The sequence below is a fragment of the Fulmarus glacialis genome, unplaced genomic scaffold, assembly GCF_000690835.1.
Source record: "Fulmarus glacialis isolate BGI_N327 unplaced genomic scaffold, ASM69083v1 scaffold11840, whole genome shotgun sequence".
In the NCBI taxonomy this organism is placed as follows: Eukaryota; Metazoa; Chordata; class Aves; order Procellariiformes; family Procellariidae; genus Fulmarus; species Fulmarus glacialis.
This window is the reverse complement of record NW_009185827.1, coordinates 1-11201: the sequence shown is the minus strand read 5'-3', so window position 1 is coordinate 11201 and position 11201 is coordinate 1. Positions and strand designations below refer to the sequence as shown.

Here is an 11201-nt window from a genome sequence, read left to right as displayed (position 1 = left end):
AGCTCTCCCACCAGCCACTGATATCCCTGCAGCAGTTCAGAATCGCCAGAGTCTTCTTCCATGGGGTGATCTTTCTCCTCTCCATCACGCAGTCCCCCTTCTGACAGCACCAAGGACAGGCCCTGCAGTAGTCACACGGACACAGCTGTTGTATTTGAAGCCACAGCTGGACCACTAGTTTTATACTAGTGAATATAATAGAAAAAAGCTTCAAACATCATGGAATGATCCAAATGCAGCACACAACAGGTTTCATATCTCATAATGTGTTTGCTTGACAGCTACCCTGCTTGAAGTTTCAGTCCTCTGTAAGCACAGTCTTTTTGAGCTCTCTGCAATTGTGCTGCCTTGCCTATACTCTAGAGCACCAGGCACTCATTTACATTCCCCACAGACAACAGCTGCTGCCAATTACTCCATGTAGCACATGACCTGCTGAGTCTACACCTGAACTTCACAGGAAACATAGCAAAATCCAGCTCTATCTTAAGAAAAGTACTACTTGGCTGTTAAACAAAGAAAGCTTCTGAGCAGCAGAGAGTAGCAGTGCATTTGATGGGGTTTGGAGACTGAGACAAGTTACTGAAGAAGGATGACATGAAACAATTTCACTGTGCTGGCTCTGGACTTGTGAGAATCTAGGACTCTGCCCTCAGCTTCTGACAAACCCTAGAGTCAAGAAGATTTTCATTTTGCTCACCTTCATGGCCAGGACCCGTGAGGCCACCTGGGAGGAACTCAGGCGTCGCAGGAAATAGTCAAGCACCTCACAGGTTGTCTGTTCATCTGCTTTGGGACCCAATAGCAAGTCCTGCAACCGTCCAAGCAACTGCCTTTGTTTCTGTTGCCTCTGTGGAGCAAGAAGTTGGCCTTTCCAATGAAATCAGATCCGGGATGCACAGAAATTAAGCAACAGAACTGATCTCCAGGAGACTACTCACCTGGCGTTTCTTGGCACGCTGCTCCTTACTCTCACCCTCCTCTTCTTCTTCACCTGAGGTCGACTCATCAGCAGCATCATGAAGCAGGAACTCACAAAGGCACTGCACAGGTAGGACATCCAAGGAGCCCTCGCTGGACTGAACCAGATCTGCCAGCCACGGCATTGACTGTGATGAGGCCTAGGAAGCAGGAGAATAACAATGCAAGATCAGCAGAACACAGATGCAGCACACTGACCATTTAATTCCTGAGCAGTAAACCACTTTCCCCTGCATCTTACTTAGCCTCCTTTTGCCCCTCACTCTGCTCAAGTTTCAGAGACGAGGGATCAGATCCCAACACAGCCAAGCCATCAAGGGAGCCCACCTGTCTTTGAATGATGTTGAGAAGAAAGTCAGGATGACGACTGCGACACAGAAGGTGGCCCAAGCGAAGCGACTGGTTCAGGCTTTTCACTTGCTCCAGGACATGTGGTGGAGGTCTGCGTGGGGGGCCCCTGCCAGAGAAACAAGAAGTTACCCACAGGCAGACATACTTTCTTTCTGGTGTTGATGAGGATCAGTCAGTTCAGTAGTGCATGAGGGCTACGTGCAGGTGGCAACAGAAGGACGAGGACCAAATGTGACATATCCCACAGGCTACCAAATCTCAGGGCTCTCCTCACCCACATCAACCACTCTATGAGCAGTAGGGTTTCCTGACTAGCATTAACTGGGATTTCATTATGGCACCAGACTGAAGAAGGCTACTCACTGAGGGTCCAGACTTGTCAGCTGGGACAGCAAGAGGCTGCTGCTCTCTGTAATTGTTTGTTTTGTGGATGCAGCAGCCAGATGACCCTCAAATGCAAGAATCTCCTGTTTTTCTCTCTGGGAGATTTGAAGTTCACGATTAATCATCTCTGTGCGCGTCTCCTCATCCGTCAAGGTACATTGAGGATAGGAATAATTACTGAGAAAATAAGTTAAAAAAGAAAATGGTTATCTTCACCTATTCAAAACTCATGAACCACAGTCAGAAAGTCCCCAGGACCTCGGCTCCATCAGGCATCATATTAAAAACAAGTCAGCTTCCCAATGCGGCCAGGGAGACCGAGACCTTTTCAACAAGGCACATCACAGTCATCCCTCCCTTTTTCTCAGCTTTATTCCCTTGCTTATAATATTTCTGTTGGGGGAAAGCATCTTTCCCACTCAAACTGCAGTGTTGCTGCCAGCCAGCTTATTTTACACCAGTCCCACTGGAAAGGAAGGAGCCAGCTGGCACAAACTTCATTCAGAAATACGGGTTTTCGGTGGCTTATTTAATTTATGTAGGGATTTAAGCATACTAACTTGGTCATGACCATTTCCATGAGCATCTTCAGAGAGGGGTACTCCTCCCATGCAGCCAGACCTGCAGTAGAGAAGGACAATCAGGGATACAGAGAAAAGAAAGTGAGGGTCTTTATAATATATATTTGAACACACTCCAAGGTGGGGAGACACACAACAAACTCACTTTGGAACAGCTCACCATACTTAGAGCACTGACAACGTGATTCCAGCCACATGCTGGTCCAAATCCCCACACTGTGTATTTTTGCACACACAGGGAACACGCAGTTACTTAACTGCGGTTATCTCACCAACCCAGCACATGCCTTGAACACAGGCAACCAGACTTCAGCAGACAGCACCTTGGCCAATTTTTGCAGTAGTATCCTGAGAAATGTCCACACTCACCAATGTTTTCAGGATTGAATGCAGCCACTACAAGGAGGAGAGGCCAGGCTTTCCAGTACAGGGTAGAAATAGCTAGATTTGGAGGCTGGTACCTGCAAAAGTCATCAAGACATACAAGTGGTTGGATTTGGTTACTTAAGCTCATCTCAAGACTGCTTTTCTCCTTAATCATGTACTGTTTAGATTCAGCCACATCAGTTCAGTGGCTTTCAAAAATAAAAAGCCTCTCTCAGAAGGGACAGCAGGCTTCAGATGAAAATTTCTAGAACAGAAAGGTCAGAGTGCTTGCAGAGGAAAGTCCATTCCATGACTCCAGTCTTAGTTGCCCTGGAAAAATTCCCACCTGAACGTGACATTGAAAAGGTTCCCTCATCATTTAGTTATTAGAAATTGTAATAGGGAAAAGCATCTTAAAATCTGTGAGCTAGTATTGTTAGTCACAAGGTGAAAATGAGCTAGATCACAATGAAATTGTCTATGTGATAAGCCTTACCCTGGGGGTAGCTGGATATTCTCTGGATGGTGGTAAGTGCACAGATTTAAGACTGCATCGATCAGCTGGATTCTTTCTACCCTCAGGACTTCGACATCTGGAGGAGGAGAAGAAAAGACTAAGCAAGTTATTGACCCGTCTACCTGGCTGAAAGTCCTTCAAGAAAAGCATCGCAGTGTAACAAAAATTTTACTTCAAGCAACTATATTATTGTGGACTTGTTCTTATGATATTACAGGAACAAAAAAACCCCCAATACTTAAGAAGCAACAACACTTAAAGCTACAAGTCAATATATAAGGATATTGAGCTTTTCAGCTGCAATTTGGTTTAAATTCTTCATAACAGCAGTTTTTTTCCCAAATGCATCCAATGTGATACCTGTATCTTTTTCAGAACTCAAATCCACTCCTTCAGGTAAGCAGTGAATCTCCTCAAAACTTCTGGGGCTCAGAGGAACAAAAAATGCGTTTCAACTTTGTTGCAAGTTTTCAGACTCGCTCTAACTTAACCCTGAGACTTACAGTATTTTGAAATGGTGCAGTATTTAAAATGCTGTACTGAGAGGCTGGATACATTTTCACAGGATATTCAACAGCAAAGTCTACCTCATTACACTTGCACTGACCAGACCTGGATTAGACTTTGCTATTAACCAGTCAGCGCTAAGAGCACATAAGATGCTTTAGAATCAAACTGACAACCCCCTCAACTCTGACACAAACACATATAGCTCAACTGAACAGACATACTCTTCAAGGATGCAGAAATTCAGGACAAATGTTGAATGAATTCACAGAAAGGGTAAGAGTTAAGGCTGTTTTTGTAACTGATATTCTGTAATAGTGTTTGAATAATGGAATTGCGAGGAGCATACAATACATGGGTTAATTACTTTAACTTCCAACCCTTTCATTTTCTGATGGCCTAAAAATTTCTATTCATTTTATGGTCTTTATAAGGGACTAAACTGAATTTAAAAATGCTAACTCAAAACTTTGGGTGGCTATTCACAGTCCCTCATCCTCAACACAACCAATAATTTCCCAAACACTCCATGATAGAAAATTAGTAACAGGGAAACACAGTAGGAGAAAAGAAGAAGCTTCTCTAGTGAGAAAACAACAGCAATACATGTCTGGCTTTGAGCCAAATGCTTAGCCATCACGACTATAACATGCTTTAAAGGATGCAAAGGTTCTTTGGTATGTGGTCGGAGACACCTCGGCCCTGGGTGGCAATAAGAGGACATGTAGACAGAAGTAACCACTTGCTGGCTGGAGCTTTGTGCAGTCTTACCATCCGCTTGCACAGCCGCAGCCCGCTTCACCAAGTGGTCAGCAAGCTCCATGGCATCCGCAGGGCCAAGAGGAAGGTCCCGTGACAAACCGATCACGAGAATCCGCATCAGTGTGTCTTCAAGGATGGGCACCTCGGAGCAGAGGCGAAGGAAGAAGCTGCAGGACACATGAGACATCAATCACGCTTCTTTTAACAGCAGCATGAGGGTTGCTGAAACCCTCCACAGACCCTAGAGCTCATGTGAGCAGAAGATAAACCACAGCTTAATTTACAACCCCTTCCCTGGTCTCCAGCTCCACATGCAACTACCTGAAACAAATTGTTTTATGGAATATTGCTCACATTGCCAAGCAAGCATTTCAGCTTGCTTGAGTCTGAGCTCCCTAATGTTACTCCAGTACAAACCATACAGTGCAGGGCTGCCCTTCTTACAATTACAGCATCAAGATACAGAAAGCTTGGCACAGGGAACAGGAATGAAAGAGGAAGAGGAACAGATGGAGAATGGAACAACATCCCTCAATTTTAAGGCAATGTAACAGATGAAGAAAATCTAAGCACAGTTCCAAGCCTCTCCAACACAGAGCTATAAAAGGAACACCAGAAAACACCAATTCCTCTGCCTCCAGCTACAGCAGCTCTGCGCCTGTACCCAGCTATGGGTGGGGCACACACTCACTTGCGGTCACTCTCAGGGGGCCAGTTGTCCCATTTGTAGTAGGTTTCTGGCTGTTCTGTGAAGAGCACCTTGTGGAGGCTGTAGAGATGAAGAGGACAGTAAACACCATCTGTGTGAGGCTCAAGAACACATTCAACAGTTCAGTCTCCCCAGACTCCTGCTAATGCTTCCCAACCTACACATGAAGGAGCCCCCTCAGATAAGCTAGTCTAGCAAAAGTAACAACTCAAATCACAAGAGAGGACTATGCAGCATGGGCATTGGGCGCTTACACTTCCAGTGAACACATCTCAGATACTATTAATTCTGGCTTGACCTGCCTTGAGCTAGACCCCAGGATACAACCAGAAGCAGGCAGAGAAGACAGCGCTATCTATGGAGCCCTCAACCATACAGCCTGAAAAAGCACATCAGACAAAAGAACAAGGGGTCCACAGGGATCATGCTTGGTCAGGTAACTGGAAATTCCCTATTGGGTGGGCCCAAATAATACAAATCAGAAATATTTTCCATTATCGTATATTTTTGGTAAGAGGATGCATCCGCAGGAATTCCTGAGAGGGAGAGAGTCCCAGCCTGAGCCCTGCTAAAACACTGTTTCTGCTCCCTGTCTGAAAGGGCAGAGAAATCTAACCAAACCCTGGCATATGCATGGTTTTTCATAATATGTCATATACTGTTGGGAAAGCGACTCGTTATGCACAGCAGATTACCAGGCTGACTCTCTTACCAGTGCACATAGTCCTTTGGAGCCAGCTTGCTGATAGATGGAACGACTGTGTGAAGCCACCAGACAGCATCTCGTTGGATAGCAGCAATTTGGTTCTGGAAAGAGCGCAGCACTTCCAGGTCTGAAAAACAGTAAGGTTACAAACTACACAAGTATCAGAGCCCCATCAGGAGCCAAGCAGAAGAGGGTGGCTGTTTCAAGAGCAGATTGTAACCAGGGCTCCGAAGCATCAACAGTAAACTGGGGAGAGGTATACTGGACAGCCTTAAGCATCCCAGCACTGACAGCACACATGCTTCGCTTTCTGATGCGCACTGCAACAAAACTTCGAGAGGTAGCACGGACGAATTAGCGTTGTAAGACGACGACATCTGGGCAGTCACTTCAGTGCCACTCCAAAGGCCTGTCTTCTCAACATTAAGTACTCGGTAATCCTTACGGCTGCCCCTCTAGGTGTGACCCAGTTCCTCAGTCCCCTCCATACACAGTACCCTTTCCCCAGTGCCTCAACCACTGCTTCCATAGATATGAAAAGCACCCGTATATTCACCCAGCCACGCAAATGCCACATCTGCCAACTCTGTCAGCCTCAGGATGATAGCAAGCAACCCCGTGCCTCTATTCAGAACGGAGGCTTACACTCCTTCCTAACTCTCGCCACAATGTTCCCCCAACCCCAGCACTGCCAGAAGATATCTACCAAGCTGCCCATCTTCAGAGGGAACCTAGGTTGTTCTGCTTACTCTTTTTCTCTCCTTTGTCCCAAGCAATTCCAGCCTCCTTCACCTGGGCTGTGATACCGAGCATCATGGAGACAGCTAGCAGATCAGTTATGTGGATGACAAACCGCTCCTTAGAAAAAAAAGTGAGTTGAATCAGCAATACATAAAGCTGCCTTCTGGAAAAGTGTTTCATCATCAAAAATAACAATCATGGATGTTTGGAAATGGATGTGGGAGCACTGCTATGAAATGTGAGACACAAATAGTGACTCACTCAGATAACAAAGAGCAGAAGAACGAACGGCCAGAAAAACAGATATAGAAGAGTCCAGTACACCACTGGTACATTCAGCAGCACAAGGGTCAAAGAAAGTGGTACCTTGAATTCCATTTCTGCGTACTGGGCCTCCTTCCGTTCCTGCATAAGACCCAGACAGAAAGCCTGGAAGTTGATCTCGTGTTTTGTCTGTTTTATGATCTCTCGCAGCAGAGCCCGTGAAGCCCGCAGGTAATCGTCCTTAGTAGTCAAAAGATCCTGGAACACCATTGCTAGGTACTGAGGCCATACAGAAAGACAAAACTTTCAGTGCATTGTAATGTATCTGCATCCACAAAACAAAAAGACACAAGGAGACAATGCTGGTGGTATGCCTGTCCTTCAGACCCCCGGGGAGCTTCAATAACATTTCTCTCATGAAAATTCATTACCACAAGGTTGGTCACCCAGAATGTGGGAGTTAGAAAATGCCCATACACATTTATTCCTAGCAAGTGCAATAATGTAATTTCAAAACAGTATAATACAGATCACACAGCTGTCTGTGGAAAGATTTCATTTGAGCCTCAACTCAACTAAATCTCTCGGGTGGGGTTCTGGGATCACCGGCAGTCACACAAGACACTACGCCTACCTTCGGAGCTTGCTCTGAGCTATGCTGAAGCACAGTATACAGGATCTGCATGTTGTTGGGATTTCTTGCATTTGACAGTTCGTTGAAAATCACAAATTTAATTGTGGTGCCCAGGTTATCCCTGTGCGCATTCAGCAGCTCTCTGCAAGGGAAGACCAGAGATATCGGAGCTGAAGTTTCATTGCAGCTAGACCCACTAGCAGCTCTCTGCAAGGGAAGACCAGAGATACCGGAGCTGAGGTTTCATTGCAGCTAGACCCACTGTTTTGATTTCTCTTTGAAGTATTTAACACACAAAAGTGAAGAGGATGGAGCAGCACGTATGTCCGGCAGTATCAGAGGATTACTGAAAGACTTCCAGGCCAATGAAATTCACTTAAATGTTACACAGAACACCCCGTGGTCCAAGCTAGTATTTAAAACCACTATGCAGAGACACTGAGACCATCAAAGCCCTGAGCACATCTTCCAGAGTGCTTTCTCTTCCCGTCACAGACCGTGTCACTCACTCACCTGACACACAGCATGTAGTGGTTGAGAAGGACTTTTGGCTTGAGACGAATTTTGATCAGGTTGGAGATAACTTCCATGTCCTCTGAGCTGTGGGTGTTGCAGTTCATACAGACTGACATCAGCAAATCCTGAGCTGGCTTGGTCAACTGCAGAGGAAGAACAGAAAGGCTACAGCCACGTGCCATCACAGGTCAGAAATGTTACTGGCACACAGTATGCGGCCCTCCTGGATAGATTCCAGACCAGGTCCAGAAGAGTTGTGCTTCAACAGCTTGTGTCCTTACCTTTGGATTCTGCAGCCACATCTCCAGCCTCTGCACAGCCATCTGTCGCACCTCTTTGTAGCCACAGGTTGCCGTCAGCAGTCGAAGGAGGTTCCTGGAGACATTGTCCATTGGCTGGCGCCGGTTGAGTTGGTCCCGCAGCATGTCTAGGACATATTCCTCCACACTCTCTGCAAGGTCGTCATACCTGGGCCACACAAACTGCATTTTATTCACTTCCACACAAGCCAGCTTGGTCACACTTTGCTGTGTCCAGAGATCAGCATCCTTTCTTGTTCCTTGTATGCGTTACAAGCAAACAAAACCTACTCAAAAGAGTTGTATCTGATACTCAACATCCTCCCGCAAGTGCCACAGGATAGCTAGTGCAGAGAGGGAGCTCCCTGCCGCAGCATTGCGAGAGTGGGTGAGCACAGACAGATCTGCCACATGGCTACATCAGGAGAAGAGGCACTGTACCTGGGCATGAGCTGGCCTTCCTGCTCTGGGCTCATTTTCTCCTCTGCAATCAGCAGCTCACTCTGGCTGTCTTCCTCCTCTGTCATGGAAGGGTGCGGACTACTCCCTAAGAGAGACCATCACACAGCACGCTTCGTGAGACAACTCTTCTTTCCAGAGATTACTCACTCCTATGTGCTCAGCTTCTTTCAAGGATCCCCTTCAGCAACACTGAAGGAGGCCACAACTAGTCACTTCCTCACACTGTTTCACGGACAGGCACATTCTCCAAGCCTCTTTCAAACATCCCCTAGAAATGAAAGAGCCCCAAAGAGAGCAAAAGCAATGCCTGGAACTCAAAGCCTGGTCCATGTGACTCCATCCAGTAACAAACTACTCTCACCAGTCAATAAGCTGACCAGGCTCCATCCTCTCCCTACCCCTTTGTTCCTGCTTCCTAAACATCTTACCAGCACTAAGGTCCCCTCCGCTACGTCCAACCTCCCCATGCAAGAGCATGCTCTTAGGAGGCATCTTTGTGTTAAAAGCTGTTTGGATGTTATCCACAAATGTCTTGCAGTGAGGGCTGTCTACCCAGATTCGCTCCCCAAGGGAGTCCTCAATGTAAACCTACAGGACAGAAAGCAGAAGAGAACACAAACCATGCTCAAGCCTTTTTTGTACTGGTTAATCAGAGGAGTATTTATGAGCTTCCCAAGTTTGTATTTGTTTTCAACATACAGCTGTGAAGTAGGAAAGTAGCATAACCATTGCATAGATTAAAAATGGAGACCAGATGACTGCAGACAAGTCACGTAAGAGTGAAAAAACAAACCATCACCTCCCAAGCTTTTCTGGGCACCGACGTTCTCAAGCAACAAAGCTGATTAAGCTTTAGCAAAGATTTTACAACAACTTCTACCACCAAAATATAAAAGCTGGTCTTTTAAGAGCTTAGCCTTTTTAAATCAACAGATTGTGTTAATGCCTATAGACAAACTAGAGAGTAAGAAGTCTCTGGGACACTTATATCAGCAGAGATTGTCAAAGGCATTTCAGAAAAGAGCAAAGATAAGGCAACAAAAGGCAAATGAGACCACAGCATTTCAACAACCAGAGAAGAATTTCCTTTAAAAAACCCAAAGCCACTGGTTTTCTGCCTTGTCAATACAGCATAGGCCCAGTCTCCAACTTCTGCCTCCTCCAGCTGCATTCCCCATGCTGGGCAACAGGCCACCGGATACCCCCTGTAGGGGGAATAAATCCTCTGCTTCTACCCTGCTCCCAGCACAGGCAGCCTTCCCAACCCTGGCCAGTTTTACCCAGCCTGCCCGCATTCTGGCAGAAGCCCCCTTGGTTCAACAACCTTGACAAAGATCTCTGGCCAGTTCTCATCCTCTTCATAAGCTGCCATGAGAAGGTTGCAGGCCAAGACAGACACAAGGCTATTCCCTTTGGCTTTGAAATTGATAGAGGCATCTCTTCGGAGTAGGCTGCACAGTGCCTGGAATATCATCCACAAAAAATAAATTAAAAAATAATCAAGCCATCTCGCAAGAAAGCATACAGAAAAGCTTTAGAAAAAGAAATACAAATTACAGCAGGTTGCCAAAGAGCTGTGGTATTTACAAAGACACGCAGATTACGCTCTGGCTGGAGAGTAACTGCAACTATGCTCGCAAACTGGCAGCAACGATATGTCTGTAAGCCCAAGAGTCCCGACGCGGCACAGCCCTCACCTCGATAACCCCTTCGGTGGCAAATATGTTCGGTTTGATTTTTGCCAGGTACATGAGGCTCAGGTACAGCGTGGTATCAGGTTTGGCTCTGTTCATTTTCAGCTGCTTCACAGCTCCACACAGCACCCCTTCAATTCGGTCGTCATTGCCTTCTGCCTCTGCTGCCTCAATTTCATCCAGCAGGACCGTGGGGACAACTGTAATCATCAACACACAGGTATCATTATTTATCCTCATACAAAGTAACCTGCCCTGAGATGCTGGCAGGGCCAGTCACCAGGAAAGCAAAGCGTGAACCTGCTCACCTTTAGCCCCTGCAATGGCTTTTCCCTACCCAATTGCTATTTAAAGTTCTGTTTCACATCTTACAACAACCCTTGATTATTTTTTGGTTGATCCATGCTAGAATACTCCTCTGCAAATGTATCAAACACCAGAAAATGGAATGACGCTTCAAAAAGCAAGCAACGTTCAGATCCAGAGTCTACTAAAGAAATATATGAATAAAATACCACATTCCAGACTCAAAGATTTCCTCGGGGAGTCTTTCAGATGCTGCTATTAAACAGCTATCCGATAGGATGCACACAACCCAATGCAAACAGGAGAGGAGACAAAACTGTGACTTCAGCCCTGTGTCCAGCAGGGGAAACCCTTAAGGACAGCACATTAATGTTAGTGTATGGGCTTAGAGAGAGGCTGCAGGGCTGAAGCTCTAGGGAAA

At 46.1% G+C, this 11201-nt stretch overlaps 1 protein-coding gene across 1 annotated transcript in view; it reads right to left on the bottom strand.

Annotated features, from left to right (window-relative positions):
• The window catches only part of LOC104077799 (integrator complex subunit 1-like), a gene marked incomplete at its 3' end in the record, with an annotated part of 11092 nt that extends 378 nt beyond the window's left edge, over nucleotides 1-10714 (bottom strand). Inside the window, 20 exon segments of the mRNA XM_009579206.1 lie at nucleotides 1-122; nucleotides 701-850; nucleotides 942-1121; nucleotides 1309-1438; nucleotides 1696-1893; nucleotides 2277-2337; nucleotides 2667-2758; nucleotides 3160-3256; nucleotides 4459-4616; nucleotides 5141-5218; nucleotides 5871-5991; nucleotides 6614-6722; nucleotides 6972-7148; nucleotides 7504-7645; nucleotides 8017-8162; nucleotides 8301-8487; nucleotides 8760-8865; nucleotides 9209-9368; nucleotides 10105-10242; nucleotides 10478-10714. The exon segment at nucleotides 1-122 is cut by the window's left edge and continues 1 nt beyond it. Of these exon segments, the coding sequence (XP_009577501.1) occupies nucleotides 1-122; nucleotides 701-850; nucleotides 942-1121; nucleotides 1309-1438; nucleotides 1696-1893; nucleotides 2277-2337; nucleotides 2667-2758; nucleotides 3160-3256; nucleotides 4459-4616; nucleotides 5141-5218; nucleotides 5871-5991; nucleotides 6614-6722; nucleotides 6972-7148; nucleotides 7504-7645; nucleotides 8017-8162; nucleotides 8301-8487; nucleotides 8760-8865; nucleotides 9209-9368; nucleotides 10105-10242; nucleotides 10478-10714 (2789 nt within the window).
• Between the last annotated feature and the right edge of the window lie 487 nt (nucleotides 10715-11201).